We start from the raw sequence: 16753 nt of genomic DNA on the forward strand, positions 1-16753 counted from the left end.
AGAAAAGGACCTTTAAGTTGCATTACGTATTATAAAGTTAAATGCTAAATGCAACATCTTTTCAAGGTAATAGACTTTACATTTAATATGAAAAGATTGACTCTGTAATCTCTACTTACTTAGGTAAATGAAAAACAATCCCCAGGAAAGAAAGAAAAAATAATTGCCTAGTGTACATATTGTACAGTATTAGGTCTCAGTATTATAAAAAAAAAAGGCCTAGCTTCTCGGAGCTGTAGTTTTGTTTTGTTTATGGTTTGTATTTTTCTGCCTGGTATATAAGGAATTACATACAAAAGCAAAATCATTTTGAGTAAATCCTTCCCAAGAACTGACAATGAAGAATGTTTTCTTGCTACAAAGCTGCACATATTCATTTTCAATAGAAGACTGCACAAGTACAGTAATTAAGCATTTCTATAGCAGGTGAAATGGCAAAGGCAGCAAGATTCAGGCAGCTTGCTTGCTTTGAATCATAGAGGCCTTTTTAAATCCTGTCCTTACTGCTGATGAATATTTCACTTTCTAAGGATCCTACCTGGCTTCCCCATTTCCAAGAGAAGTCTGCCAGGGTAACACACTTCAAAAGTATGTCAAGTCAATGTGCAAAATAAGGTACAAGAAATATCTTTAAGGGAATATTTTAAAGTGCAAAAATGAGGAGCTGTTTGATCCTGAAGGCAAGAGGACAGAAAATTGCAAACCAGCAGAGTCATCGTTTTAGTCTTTCAATCCTGACCAAATAATAAACAGTCATCTCTCACTGGGCTCATGTCAATACCATCTCTTCTTCTGACTAAGTGGATATTAATTACTGCAGAGCCACATGAGAACTTGTCACACAAGCACAGCCTGCAAAAAGAAAAAAAAAAAAACAATCCTTCATAACTATGGGATAGTATATTATGTTACATTCAAGTTCTATTTAATTTCGTAATGGAAATTCGGATGTCATTGGCAAAGCCAACAGGTGATACAACACACAAGTACACACAAGAAAAACTATAAAATTAGTTTAAAAAAACAATGTTCTTCATCTAGGCAAAACATATAGCTTCTGTTTTCAGCTATTCTGGTTCCTTAGGTAACCTTATCAGGTCAAACAGTGAAGGTTGGATGAGACATTCAGCATGGATTGTCTTACAGGCAACCGATAAGATGATTGTAAATCAAGACAAGCGTGGCAAAGCAATCCAAGGACTAGACGACTGAAGCCACAAATCATTTTCTAGCTGCAGAAACACCTCTCAGTCAAGTCTCTCCTCTGTAATACCATTACTGCAAAACATAAGGATGTCAAAGATAATGAGCATGGTTTGGGTCCATGACCCCCAGAGTGAGAACAGAAACATAACGGGTTTGTGAGAAAACAATCAGCACAAGAAAGGCTTTAACTATCTTTGAGATCACAAACAATTTCAGCTTTGAGAACTAATTAATACTTTCAGCAGGGTACACTAGGCCATGATTTAAATTCATTTTCTATTCAAGGTTGATGTAATTATTTGTTTTTTAAACAGTCCCAAATTTACCAACTGTGGCAAAAAAAAAAATTCATATTATCTTAACCACTTGATTCCTTTACATAAAACGACAGCACAGTTTCTTCAGACCACCTGCTAATAAAGATATCTGTTGCTGGATAACAGCAGATATTCAAATAAATGTGCATATCAATCACTTCCAGACCAAAACAAAAAATCTATACAACCTGCAGGACAAAAGCTAAAATTAATAATCAAAAAATTTGGTAATATAGATATTTATTCAAAAAGACAGTTTCTGTACTCTGAAACACAAAACTTATTTGACTCCTAACTACCTTTATTGTAGCAATAGTAAAAATATGTCAAGGTTCTTCCCTTTATTTAGGTCGCTTTTTAGTTTCACTATAATTTTGTGTCTTGGTAGCTGTTTCTGGCAGTGTTGTGTTTTTTTTTTGTTACTTTCTGTTGCCCCCTAATGACCGTTTCCTTTCCCCTTGGCTCCTTTCTAGGAGCTTCTGTCCACACCTGCTCCTAATTAACTGATTACTTCACTATTGGTTCTGTCTCCCATATATAATCCTCCTGCAGTTCATCAGTGCTGGTTTCTCTTCATTGCTTTTCTCCCTGTGTGTGTTTCTCTCTGGCGTCTCCTGGTTTTGGTTTCTTTTGTATTTGTTCCTCGAATTTTGCTTCATTTGCCATCTCCAATTGAGCTGGTGAGGATTCTCAGTCATCCAGGTCATAGTCATTCCAAAAAGAGTAAAAAAAAAAAAAAACAATCGACTGAAGTTAGTTGAAATGGGGTTGAAATGATAGCGGGATTGCTTCCCGCTATCATCTCAACCCCGAACTCCTATGCAGTGCACCAAAATATCTCACATGGGTAGCCAAGCCAACAATTGCATTTAACAACCCTCTTTTCAGATAGCATAGAGCCATATTGGGTATTGCAGGCTAACAAAGATTTTTTACTTTTTTGGAACATCTGCAATTAAATCTTCAAGAACTCATCTCTGCATTTGGGTCCTCAACTAACCACCAAACCTGACAGACTTATTTTTCTTAAATAGGCTTTCTGTTAAAGGTGGCTATTGTTGACATAAAATTTTACAAGCAATTTCAATACTGTTAAAATACTTAGGTTTTAATGTTTCGCTGTATAGTTTTTTTGTATTGTTTTTTTTTTAAACATTGGTTTTATAAGAAAACTGATGCAGTATTATGGACTCATTGAAAAAAATCATGTCGCCAACATCTGTAAAAGGTACAGCTGAACAATATTTGGAATAAAAATAATTAGTGGCATTACTAATGTGTGTAATATCAATGTTTTACTTCTTTCCATTCCTGTTGAGAATACCCTAAAGCAGCACTTTGCAACCCTTAGCCACTAGGGGCGCTAGACCTGTCACCTCAATGTAAAGCACCCCTTAAGGCCAATGGCAACACTGCACAATCACAAAATTAAAGTCTCCCCCCACATTTTGGAATCTAAGAGCAAACCACTTAAAACGAGCAATGCAGAAGTAATAAAGTTACTTTCAAAGACTAAATTAAATCCTACATCAAATAAATATTGAGGTTATTTTATGTGGGTGTCATATAAGTTAGTTGTGATATTTTTTTACCACCTCACAACTTTTAAAATTTTGTATTTTTAGCATCTTGTGTAGCCTGGTAGCTTAGCACTTAAAACTTTGGTGGACATAAACAGGCACTAATAAAATGCATCAGTCTAATACTAATGATGTAAAAAAAAAAAAAGATAAGTAGATAAAAAAGGAAAGTAGTTACATGGAGCCAATCTTCTTGCACAAAGCATCGATTTGCTGTTGCAGACCTGAAAAATAATCCAATGTCTATATTAAATCAAGCTAATACTCATGACGGAAGTTACACTGTGCTATTTAAATAGACTTGCTAAGAAAGACAAAATATGCTTATGCAACTAAAAAACCCTCTTGAGAAGGAAAGTGAATATATATAAAATTATCATTGGTAAGAAACACATTCTAATGAGAACAGTGATGTTTGGTGAGATCAACATGTTGCTGTTTTGCAAAACCCTAAACTTGATAGTAGGATTAAGTGGTTTACTTTTGCACTTAACATAGTTGTTGTTTTTTTCATATTGTCCCATATAGCATCAACAAATATGATTTGCTTTGACCATATGACTAAATTTAATGTTTTCTTAGTTGATACTTCCTTGTGTGATTGGGTGTACTGAAACTGCCCGTTTGCTGCCTTTTAAATAATATACTATATGTTTGTAGGGCCCTGACCTTATACGCATATTCACATTCAAGGGCTCACTATCAGAAAGAAAAATAATACAATCATTTAGTGAATTCCTTGAAATACTGCTTTTGTTACAAACATATACGATTAGCTGTTAATTAAAAAAGGCAACTGTGACAGTGCCTTTCTCTTAACGACCTAAAACACGATTCTTTATTTCTTTGTTCAAAATAAACACATTTCAAGAGCTCGGCGCTCAGCTTTTACATCCCCTGGATACCCTGCCTTTAGCAAACATGCAAAACTCTGCGCTGATTATTTTCTTTGTTGAGTAAGGGAACAAACTAAGTAATAAAACATTGATTATATCTATGTGGTCTAGTAATTACTTTTCATGACATCCCCCCCTCAAGAGGTAACAAACAATCTGTGCTGACTGACCAAATTACCAGCGTAATGCTTCCCTCTCCAATTAGTACCTAGAAGGATGATGATGGCACACAGAGTATTTACAATCAAGGCCTGAGAGAAAAGTTGTGTTTTAATAATTTCAAGAGACTTAATGTGGGTGCATCATCTAAAAAAACAAACAAAAAAAAAAACAGCATTTTTTTAACAATCACCCCTGCAGGTTTCATATGTGTATTATGCCTTATGATGCAGTAGCTATACCTGAAATCAGTTTTCTGGGTGCTTAATTTCCAAAATAAAAACAGCTTTAGGTTAACAGTTGTGCAGCCTCAAGATGTATGACTCAAAAATGACCCAAAAATGATGACATCTGACATAACCTTGCTTCTTTCCAAGCTGCAACTCATGATCCACTACGAGTGCATTTAATGTCCTTCCTTTTATTTAACATTAATCGAGACAAATAAGAATATTTTCATTATTACTATTATTATTATTCAGTTCAACTCCAAATCAGCTCTCGACATCAAAGCCAAGCTTCCCCTGCTGTGTGCATTTCTGAGTAGCTGTTTGACTGTTTAAAAAAGAAGACCTGACCACACATCATTAAATGTTTGAAAATTAGGAGAAAACAAAACAAAAAAAGCAAGTTTAACAAAACATGCCTTCCTGCAGGATTGTCTGGATTCTGTATAATCAACCCTCATTAAGGCAGTGGGCAATGACAGAGAAACCCGCGTTATTTATCACTGGTAAAACTCCCCATTAAAACTTCCTCCGCTCGTGTGTTTATCTTTACTCCATCCCTCCCATCACTCTTATCTTTAGTCCCTTATATTGCTGATAAGTACAGAAACACGCAACGACGCGCACCTGCTTCTTTCTCATGCGCTGCAACACATGTAGCCTTGTCCTTTTCTAATTCCAGCCACTTTAACTTCTACCCTGACCACAAAAATAAAAAAGCCGCATAAAGTCCCCCATCTAATGAGCGATGTCACCTCTATTATAGATGGATCGCAGGAGGAAAATCCACTGAATCACCAGTACAAAAGGACAACTGTCTCTCATCCTGCCCCGAACTGAGAAAGATAACATCCCAATTGAACAGATAAGCCTTCCTTCCTTCCACCTTCAAAGTCTTGCAGCATCCAACATGCTTAGCACACAGAAAATCTATTCCAAGATTTAAAAAATATATATACTCATTTATTATCTCGCAAGAATAAGCGCACCCCTTAAGTCAGTGATGAAGATTTTTCAAAGACATCCTTTGATCCGTTTTTTTGCCTCTTTATGTCCGAGTGTGCACCAGCTTAAGATTGAAATAAACTAAATAATAAAGCTTTTTTTTTAAATCTCTTACCTGCTATTGAGGCTCAAAGCTGGAAAGAGAAGCAATAAGCAGGTAGCCTGGATGAATTTCATTGCTGTCTCACACTCCCGTTCCTGCTCCCTTCTCAGATGCTTTTTGCCTTTCCCTTGTGTCTCTCTCCTCGCTCTCTAGCTCTCCCACTGGCTGCCCGGGTTTTTTTAGCGCACTTTCACATCCTCCCCCCCCACCCACACGCGCGCATATACACACCAACACACGCGCAGAGAGGCAGACAGATGCAACACAGTGGCGTGGCAAGAGAGGGAGGATCTCTGGCTTTAAATAACACAGGGACACAGACTGACTTGGAAATGGGAAAGAGCGGGTGGGGCTAAAAAAAAAAGGAGATGTGGGAGTGATATGATGTCAGCGACCATGCTGCTTCAGCTATCGGTGAAAAGCATTTTTTTTTCTTTTGTTTTGGGTTAGTGCTCAAAACAAATCACCTTCCCATTCATTTTATCCTGCCTCCTATATTTTGATGGGTAGAGATGCAGTCAAAAAAATTAGGAATAAACAGCCACAGTCAAAGAAAGGCAGCAGGGATAATATTACAGTGAAAACCAAGTCCCAACTGAGCTCAGCAAGACGTAATTAGTACTATAATGAAGATTTAGTGTGTAAAATGTGAATAGAGAGTGAAAGAGGAGAACTGGAAAAAAGAAGCAATCAAGTACCTTCAATGAAAGGGGAGAATTGTAAATCTAAAAGCATGTTAGTTACTTTGTCGGCATGGCTATTAATGTCATTTTGATTTGGAAGTCTTAATGACTTATTGATCTCTTCACTTTTATGAACCGATCTTAAATCAAAAACCTACATAATTTTTTTTTTTCAAAACAAGAATTAGATGTACAGAGTTGAATTAACTGGGGAGTTCCACTAACTCAAGTAGAATCATGATCTATTTAGTATGCATACAGTAGCTTTTCGGTGACAAAGGCTGCACAAATGATTCCCTGTGAGGCTTTCAAACACTGAACCAGCAGTCAACCATGGTAGTGTGTGTGTGGGGGGGGGTCCGTTTGCCACCAGTGGTAATCATGAATTGCAGGAGGTGAACTGAAAAAAGGCCGAATATGAACTCAGAATTTTCAACCTTACCTAAAAGATAGACCTCAAACCACAAAACAGCAGGACAATAACACCTAGAGGAACATAAAATCTGTTGTTGATGTGAATATTCATGCTCAACACCAGCTGATAATTTCATAGTTTAGCTTATATGTAAATTTTACTCCATAAGGAAATTAGAAAAATAAGCAAACATAAGATTAAAAATAAAAACTTATAAACTTGTGCATGCTATTTTTTATTTTAAACATCATAAGGTATATCTATTGTATGATGGTGTTACCATCAAAAGAAACACATACATAACATCCTAAAATTAATAGCATTTAATGCCATTTAGAGCATGGTTTGCACCATTTGTCACTAGTACTACCCTTAGCAATAATAATTTTCGTTTGTTTGAGAGGTACTAATTTCAACAATTGAAAAAAAGATAGAATACATTTATTTGATGTATTTATCACTAGTTTACAGACAGTGTTGTCTTAATTGGCCATACAAACATAAATTTTCACCAAAAGCATGCTTGGTATGAGGGATTGCCTCCAAGTCAAGACTGTATGATCTGGTTGAATTTTAAAGTGCCTTGAGATGACATGTGTTGTGAATTGGGGCTATATAAATAAAGTGAATTGAATTTAATTTGCAGTAGCATACAGTACTATCATTTCCTGATCATGGTGTTGCTTACATTCAATAAGGTTTGTTGGAACTTATTTATCCCTTTTTGAATCAGTCAGGTTTAGGCCCTAATTTTGCTGCATTGGGACATCCTGAAGCTAATAGTTGTAGGTTTGCTTGTGAGTTATGGATCCCTGTCCTGCTGAAAGACTTAATTTCTGCCCATGTTTCAGTGCTTGGAAATGGGTTCCAAGTCTCTTACTTTGGTCTACAAGGGAGTTTATGGTAAATTCAATAACTGCAAGACACCCAGGTCTGAATACTTGAATACAAACTGAAATAATCAGTGATACCCAACTGTTCTTTTAAGGTGGTGTTATTTGACCTAATACTACTCCCTTGGTTTAAACTAAATATCATCGCGGCTCAAAACAGACGACCCAATATTTAAGGCAGAGAGACAGATTACTCAAAAAGCATTTATTTAAAAACAACAGATGGTTAATGGGCAGCTAGTGTGTCCAAGGCAGGAACCTCTGGTTGTAAAGTTCAGACTGTTCCAAGAGGAAGAGGTGGATTCCAACTGAACGGCTGCTGACAATGCAACGACGCTGAAGCCTGAACTAACTGGCAGGGGATCAGACCAAGCAGACAAAGGAAGGCAAGACAATTCAGAGGGTGAAGCCAAACCAGTGTTGAGAAGGTTCACAGATTAGGGTTCACAGATTAGAGATCCGAAGAGGTACCAAAGAGAAAACCAGGTCGTTGTCAGGAAGCAGTTCCTGGCTCAGAAAACTGGCAGAATCCAGCAGGAGTCTGAACAAAGGTCAGGCAAACAGATCAGAACGGGAAAAGGCAGGCTCAGAGGTCCAAGGGCAGAACAGGTCAGGATAAGGATCAGAAAACGCCACTACTCGCCAGAAGACTCTCACCAAAGACTCCAAAATAGTCTGGCACAGATGAGTGGTTAGAGAGATGGTTAAGTAGAGGAAGGAGCAGGTGGATCAGATGAACGGTAAAGAGAAACGGGCGGAGTTAGGATAGGTGAATGAAATGGGTAATCCAGCCTGTCATCAGTGCCAAGATCATGACAAATATTCCACTAAGAATCATGATTGAACTTCATTATTTTATTTTTAGTTATTGCTCAAGTTTCTTTGTTTTTAAAATGAACTTTGCTAGCATGTTGTTAGAAAGAAAAACCTTTCAAAAATATTCACAAGCTCCCTTAAGCCAAGGATTTAATGTCTTCCTTATGTTCTTGTTTTGCTCTTTGGCATATTCTGCTCATAGGGTGATCTTAATGGGATATCCACTATTGGGAAGATTGCTATTATGTATATGCAAAAAACTTTTAGCAATGGGTTCCTAAAATGTTTTGTCAAAACAAGATCTTGCCAATAATATTTAACTAATAGTGTATGTCCACAGAACTGTGTTGATGCTCACAACACACGCCTTCTTCTGACCTTTGCCTTATGAAAAAAATTGTGTTTTTAAGCATGCATATGTTTGTAGGTTAGCACCTTATAAAAATATTCCTGACGTAATGAGATTTCACTTGTTTTTCTTACTTTTTTCCCCATTTTTATCTCAATAAAGCATTCCAAAGTATAGTGTGTTAAAGTTCTTCAACCCATCAAGTTTTCTTACTTGTATTGCTGTTGATACATCTGGATATTACAAAGCAGAGCATATGCTTTTCATTCCTTACAGTTAACTCTGTTTGATGATGATGGAAAAAAAATGTGGTAGCAAAATCCTTTTCTTTCCCAGTTTTACTCTCTGCAGGCAGCAGTTTAGATTTCAAGGTTAATCTTGTGAACAGTGGCTCAAGAAGAAAAACTGAGTACTGAGAGAATTTTATTTCAAACTATTGAGCACAGGTAGAATATTAAGCAGTTCAAACAAAAGGTGGAGGTCACACACAATAAGCATGATAAATTATTTCTATTACAGATTTAATAGAGTTTAGAGTGTATTGTACCACTTTAGTAGTCCATTTCCTTGCTGAAAGATTTCCATTCATTTATCTGGTCTAATTAGAAGCTCTTTCACAAAAAGCAATTGGGGCCAGGTTTAAAGAGTCTGCTGGACCTCAGCATGGCTTTGTTATCAATAAGTGTTTCCTTGGAAAAACCTGTATCCTCCTTCTCAGTCAAGTATCATGTCAGCCTGAAACTTGAACCTACATTGCACTCTGCTTCAACCTGTTGAGTATCTTATCAAAGTGAGAAATATTCTCTATCAAATGAGAAATAAGTGTTGCTGTTATGCAAGGTAGCAAATAAAAAAATGTAAATAAAACATACAGTAGCTATGTTTTATGGTCACATTTTTAGATTTGTCATTCATAAGTGCTACTTTTTATCGAAGAAGCAGAAAGTTTTATCCCTAAATGTTTTGTTAAAATTTTTTTTTTTTTTGATGAAAAGATGTTTTTACAATCATGCATTTTATAAAGCATGACTTTATACGTGAAAACATTAGGTATTCGTTATGTGTTATCTATCTTTGAAGCAAATTTGGTCCAACTTTTCTTTCAACTTAGTTTTAAATATGCCAATTCTACCCCGTTTTCAAATCCCCAAAGTCTACATCAAGCAATTTCATCTACTTCCCCCTCAGTCATATGAATCTAAAAGCACAATCAAGCTGTGTGTTGCATTACCTAAAAATCCAAAAGTCTCTCTGAACACTGCAATAAAATATTAACTCAGATGTTTCCTCCTGGCTTTTCTCTCAGTCTTTTCTTATTAATCCAGGTAACCCACAGTCCAAAATATAACCAACAATTAGATAGTGCTGCATGACAAATCTAAAGACTGGGGACAAGTTTCAAAATGTTGGTTTTCGAGTAAAATATTTACAATTAACCAAATTTACATCCTATTCCCACCATGGATGCTGCAGTGAAATAAAGCATATCGGACTGAATTTGCTAATCTAACTTTGGACACAAGTTGGTCTAACTGAGATCAAAATATGCTGACTCACTGTTTCTCAGAAAGAATAATGTTGGTGCAGTGATTAGCACTACTGTCTCAGGAAACAGAAATGGCTGGACTCCATGTTTACAGTTTCTATTTTATAAATATAGGGAAATAAACTTTAATTAAGAAAGATATTTTTATTCTATATCCAAATGTTGTTGTTTAAAGAGTGCACTGTTTCTGCAAATTGTGCTGCCGTTGTTCCTATAAAGCAAAATACTACATCTACGGCACAAATGATAGTGCAAAAAAGTTAAACTATCATATAATGACAAAGAGCTAAATTGGATAAAATCCATTGCAAGAGGATAGTTACCACTGTTATTAATTGTTGGGGAACTGCTTAGTAATTCTGAAGGTCATAAGGTGTATGTACTATATGGTTCAATACTAACAGGATGGATAATATCTTGTTTTCTTTTGCAAGAACATAACCAAGGACACATGTTAACTGATAGTAGGATGCGTAAATTAGGATAGTCTGCACTGGAAATTATAGATGGTCTGTTAGTGATAAAGTTGCAATTGACCTTTATTGTTTGTTTGTTTGTTTGGTTGGTTTTTCCCTCTCTCAAATAATATGCTACCTATTTTCTTTCCCAACAAAACAGTGATAAAAAAAATACTCCCGCAAGGTAAGAAATTCAAGGTCTGTTTTGTTTTTCTAAAAAGTTTGAAACCCAAGTGCTGTACATAGATACACTGAACATAGAATTTTCCTTGTTTTGGAAACACATAAATAAACTCTTGGCAGGAATTTTTGTGAGTAAGTTGTGAAAAAGATAAAACAAGTTTTCATAAAGCAAACAAGGTTGAATGTATTTTTTGGGGGGTTATGTGTTTGAAAGAATTTCAAGGTACATCTGAAAAAATCTTAAAATACAATACTACCAAGGTCATCTTCTGTTTTGCTAATTTCTGCCTCAAGACTGACAAAATTATTAGAAAAAAATAATAACAAAGAAACGGAAAGTTGAATTCGATGGAGTATAAAAAACTGAATGGATGCTTTAATCAGTCCAATGGAAGAGTGTCCGTCAAAATAGAGGTGACCTTTAAAAATCAAATAATCACATTTGATGCTTTTATAATATGGGAGTTTCTAAGGGCTTTGCACTGAATCATAAATTTTATGATTTTCTTTTTTATGCTGCAAAAGCAAACAGATCAGGTTTCAAGACACATAAAGATTAACCAGAATTTTGATTTATGACATAAAGAACATCAGTTCCTGCCACACAAAAAATGTCACCTTGTTAGCCTCAGGAAATTTAAAAGTTCTTTTGAAATATCTCATTAAAGCATAGATAAATAATCAAAATACTTCCCATCTTGTTTTTGGTTAAAGGCACCAATGAAACTAAAAACAGCTGCTGTCTGCTGACGACATGAGGCTGCAGAAGCAGAACATTCTAAACCTTGTCATTATGGTGGTAAATGCAGAAAAAGAGAGACAACATGCTTATTTGAAAACATAATTGTGGAGTTAGAGCCATACACCAGGAAAAAGATATTATTCCTGTGCTACCAATCAAACAGCAGTCTCACGTCCAACCTGTGAGCGATGACAGCAGGGGATATACTGCTGTCACAGCCGAGGTAGACGCTACTTCCAGGGAGCAACAGGTCGTCCCCTTCGTCCTCTCTAAAAGCATTGCCCTGGACAGCACTGACATAGAGGCATGCCACCCACTGCATAGGAGAAATAACAGTGACAGGCCAGCTATCATGTTAAGGTTTTTTAACTGAAAAGACAAAGACGTGCTGCTCAAACAGGGGAGAAAACATAAAAAAAAAAAGTTTGCTCAATGAAAATGTCCTGAAACACAACTTAGCCATGGAAGCAAGAGAGATTAGAAATAAGAAGGGCATACCAAACACTTGTACATCAAAAAACGTAATATCAATTAAATCCCAAATGAGGCAGATGTGCAGGGTGTTGCAATACATTGCCGCTGGAACTACGCCACTTTCAAGACACACCCCTCTGGTGTAGGTCATAAAAAAACTAGCTTCCCATATTGGCGTCCTATTTAGCTGGTGGCTCTGTGCCGCTAATGGCTAGATAAAAGCGCTCCCAGCCGAAGGCTACACTACGTAGCAACCAAATCTCTCCGGAAAAGTCTGCGTTTGCTGGACCAAGTCAGACTGCCTTTTTCCTGCGATTCAGACAAAACTGAACGCAGTATTTTTATTCTTCCTGCGATTCAAACCAAGTAAACCCAGTGTATCCTGAATCTTGCTGCAGCAGTGACAGAAAGAGCTAATCCAGCTCTTCTAACCACCTACAAGGCGGCCCTGATCGCTGTTCGTCGAAGGACCATTAGAAGCCGCTGGACCATGACCACCTGCTACGGAGCAGCATCGAAGAAGTGCTGCTAGAAGCTGCGGCTACGTGCTAACCACAGTAGCTAACGGGAGATGTCCCATGCTACCATGAGTTATAAATTAACCCCCTTGCATACCAACTCTTAGTGTTGCATCGGATTGATCCAAATCTCTTTGACTTGCTGTTGGACAAACGGACTGGACCGAAGATGGGCCTGCAGGAAACTGGACCGAGCCGAAGGCCTTCACTCCACTGAACCAAAAACAGTATCTGCACTCCCCCTCCTTTCCATCTGATGCTTAATAAGTGCCCTGTAACACAGAGTAACACAGAGACAGACAGGACAAACAACCATTTACATAGATACTCACAACTAAGGAAAATTTTAGAGAAGCCAATTAACCTAGCTGCTATGTTTTTGGACTCTAGGAGGAAGCCAGAGTACCCAGGGAGAACCCCTGCATGCACAGGGAGAACATGCAAAAATGTGGACAGATGTGGCACAACATCACACATCGGATACAACTACTTTAGACCTATCATAATTTCAACACAAAAAGCAACATTTAAATGACCTGGAAAATTATATTGACCCAGAAACAAGTTTTTTCCTCTAATACTAAGTGCTGCTACTATGCTAACAGTCAATTGTCACTGCTAAAGACAGGAGGTCTTAATTCTACCTGTAAGTGGTATTTACAGGACTGTTGCGTCTGACACATAGATATTTAATAACTGGATGGGCAGTATAGGGCTCGATGTTAACCATTGCCCGATCGTCCAGGGCCAGTAGTTTTTATTGTCGGGAGAGTACAAATTTCATTGCATTTGCCCCGGGATTTTCTGCTAGATGGTGTGATTCAGCTCTTGGGGAGAGAATTCTGCAGAGCAGCAGCTGAATGAGGAATTTAATCTATACTATAATACACGCTAGATTAAACAATGATCAGTCAGGGATTAGGAAAATAATAATAATAATTGTATGCGCACAGTGTAAATATTGGCATATCATATGGCAGTCTTCTGTACAGTGGTTATATATTAAACATTTTTCATTAAAAAAAATTCCCTTAGACATTGGAGTGGTGCATTTAAATTTTATAAAGCTAAACATGTTAAATTGGTGAGTAGTAGTAGTGTAAGTTTTTAACTATGTTAACACGGTAATGTAGGCTTGAGTTCATTATCTGACGCATGCATATACACACCAGGAACCATTTCAAATAGATTTTTGGAAAATCCACCTTTATCAGCTGAATGTGAATGTGTCATGTGAGATCACAAACCCTTCCTCCAATCTGTAATTTGTCGAACAACAATAAGGATTACAGATTCAAAAGCATTCCTAATTGGGTAACAGGAGTGGGATGGCATGAGCATGCCATGGCAAGTACTTATGTTAGGTGAACATGCACAGATTGTGGGGAATAGATAATAAAAAATAGCTATTGGTGACTCAACTGCCACTAATGTTGTGTTTTCACTGATTATAAACTTAGCTGCTTACATACAGTACAGTACATGTTACATTTAGGAATAAAAATGCATGTTATCTGAAGCCAATCCAGTCATAAGGAAGAATGAATTCCTCATTGGCTACTGTATTTGAATTATTATGGAGAAGTCTAGGTTAACAGTTTTAGCTTAAAAAGGAATACAAGAGAAAAAAAAAAAGAAAAAACCCTAAGTGTCTAAAAAGTTTCAAACAGCATTTAAACAGTTTAAGCTGCCCATGCTAATTTTGTATCCACTAGTACTTTTTAAGTAATTGGAAAGTGGAAGTGTGAACTCTCACATAAATCCATTACACGTTACTGAAATGTATGTGTAGCTTTTATACGGTAAGCAAAATAACAGTAGTGATAAAACACAAAGTTATTACTTGCCTAAATGTTGAACTCCCTTCTCTTATCATTAAATGGTGTTAATATCATCATTAATTGACTGTAAATCATTGCTTCAAGCATACTATTGCAGTATTGATGCCATGGTTCGATAAATGCTGGGAGATTACTACGGTGAAGATTGATTAATCAAATGTGGAACCAAACCGCACAAGCATAATTTGCACCCATAGCAATGCCCTTGCATCAGCTGGTAAATGTATCTCTTTAATGTTGATATAAGCTTTCTGGAATTCAAATAGTCACATTTAGTGATTTATGTAGTATTTAAAATGTATGTATGTATGTATATATATATATATACATATGTTGCTTTTCTTGTTTTTCCTTTTTTTTTTATTTGCTTACTCCAGTGCTGATATACATAATAGCAATGATTGTAAGAGGTTTTTCCCTGCCTCGAAGGACTGGACTGTAAACGCCAGCAAAACAACCACCAGCAAAATATTAAGATCTAAAAATAAATAAATAAAAAATGTATATCAGAGCTGCTAAGCTAACTTGTTAAACCCTAAACTAGTGAGAGGGAATACACTAAGCAGAAATATATATGTTGCTTGTGTGGTTTGGTGGTGCAGTTGAGGATTTTTTTGTCACTCTGACAACACAATGCAGACCCTTTTAAAATCCTGAACAATTAAGAACAAAAGAAACAAATTCAGTTATTGTTGTCCAGCTTTGTTAATTCTAAGCAATTGTTATGTTCCAAGAAAGACCTTCTAAGCAAACACTTGGCTGTAAACCGTGGTGATGCTGCCACTGGAGAGGAGCATTTGTGGGGGATTTTGACTGAGTATATTGTCAATCTGTGGGCTTGTTAACCACTGAGCTACTTATCTTACATCCCCTAAGTGCTGGCCAAAACTGCTTAAAGACATTTCCTATCAACTATTTACCAATGTCTTTAAAAACACACTCCTATAATAAAAAAAAATGTTTAATTAACTATCACTAATTACTTACTACATTTCAATTGAGTGCTCGGTCTGAAAATCTCACTTAGATTAACCAACAGCCTGAAGTCTTGTGTTTCAAACATTGTGAAGTGTGGTGAATAATAGAACAGAATCATGCAGACCTACGTACCTATGAGCATACATCAAATATGTCAAGAGAACTAGTGCATTTGAAGAGATGACTTCATACCTGCAATAGTTACGCACTATATGACTAAGACAAGTAAAACCTTAATATTGTCTGACACTATAATATTGTTTGTTACCACTGTCTAGATATTTCTTTTTTAGATGTTTAAAAAGCTTTTTTTTTACAGGAAAGAATTAGTCTATTTAAAGGTTTGATTTTAAAATGCATATGAGTTCGGGGCAAAAATTATCCTCTTTCATAAAGATAAATAAATCAGATATAGTGTTAGAATCAAATAATGAGTAAATACAGATTAAAATGTGGATCTTGTGTTAAAAACAGGATTCTGCCATAGCAGAATTATTGTGTTAGGAAAAGAGAATACCTGAAGTTCTCTGAGTTTTATGTAATTACAATCTCTATACCTCAGCTCTGTTGTATGTTCGTTTCCCTAAAATAAAAGAGTCGTGAGGTCTCACTGCAATATAAACTGACCTGTGGTTTGCAGTGGAATTAACACTTATCATCGAGGCCTTTAAAACTCATTGATGGGTTTCTACTGCCACCCTCAGGTTAAGTGGTAGAAGTGCAAGTTATCTAAAGACCTTAATTGGGTTTAAAGATGTTTCTTTTTTAACACATTTGTGCAGAAAAGTAACTTTTTAATCCATATTTTGAACTAAAATTCATTTTCTCATAATTAAATATATTAAAAAATATATTTCTCATGTTTGCACTTGCTTCTGTTCTGAAAATGCTGAACCATCTTCATTTGGAAGTGGGGTATACTCAAAATCTTACAATGTTCCCTTTGTTACACAGCTGCTACATGACCTGGATAAACAGATGAGACAGAGAGGAGTTTTATAGCATCGAGCTGAGAGCTTATTTGTAAACAATACCTCTAAAAATATTAATTGTATTAAAATGAATGTAGCAGACAAATAAATAAATGAAAATTATTTAAAAAAAAATGCACAGGAAAGCTTAAACAAATCTAAATAATAACGTACAATAAATAGTGATGTAAAGTTATTAGTACATTACAATTAACATCCTATCTGTATGCTGTCTGTATTGCCTGATTTGACAATAGATTTATAAAGTGCATTATACAAAAAGCTAAAATCATTAAATAATATTTAAATAATATTAACATTAAATAATATCGATTGATGGCGTCCGGTCATTATAATCAGCACAACCATTTTTTTCCCAGCAGCGTTAGCTTA

At 36.1% G+C, this 16753-nt stretch overlaps 1 protein-coding gene across 2 annotated transcripts in view; it reads right to left on the reverse strand.

Annotated features, from left to right (window-relative positions):
* luzp2 (leucine zipper protein 2) overlaps positions 1 to 5783 on the reverse strand; it is a 216775-nt gene extending 210992 nt beyond the window's left edge. The window contains exon 1 of one of the 2 annotated variants that reach the window (XM_038270645.1): positions 5506 to 5783. In XM_038270645.1, coding sequence (XP_038126573.1) covers positions 5506 to 5567 — 62 coding nt within the window. In that variant the 5' untranslated portion in view covers positions 5568 to 5783. The remainder of the gene's footprint in view (positions 1 to 5505) is intronic. The other variant, XM_038270644.1, reaches the window with a different exon arrangement.
* Positions 5784 to 16753: the final 10970 nt, after the last annotated feature.

Source organism: Cyprinodon tularosa, unplaced genomic scaffold (genome assembly GCF_016077235.1).
Source record: "Cyprinodon tularosa strain WSP-4 unplaced genomic scaffold, ASM1607723v1 ctg77, whole genome shotgun sequence".
Classification (NCBI taxonomy): domain Eukaryota; kingdom Metazoa; phylum Chordata; class Actinopteri; order Cyprinodontiformes; family Cyprinodontidae; genus Cyprinodon; species Cyprinodon tularosa.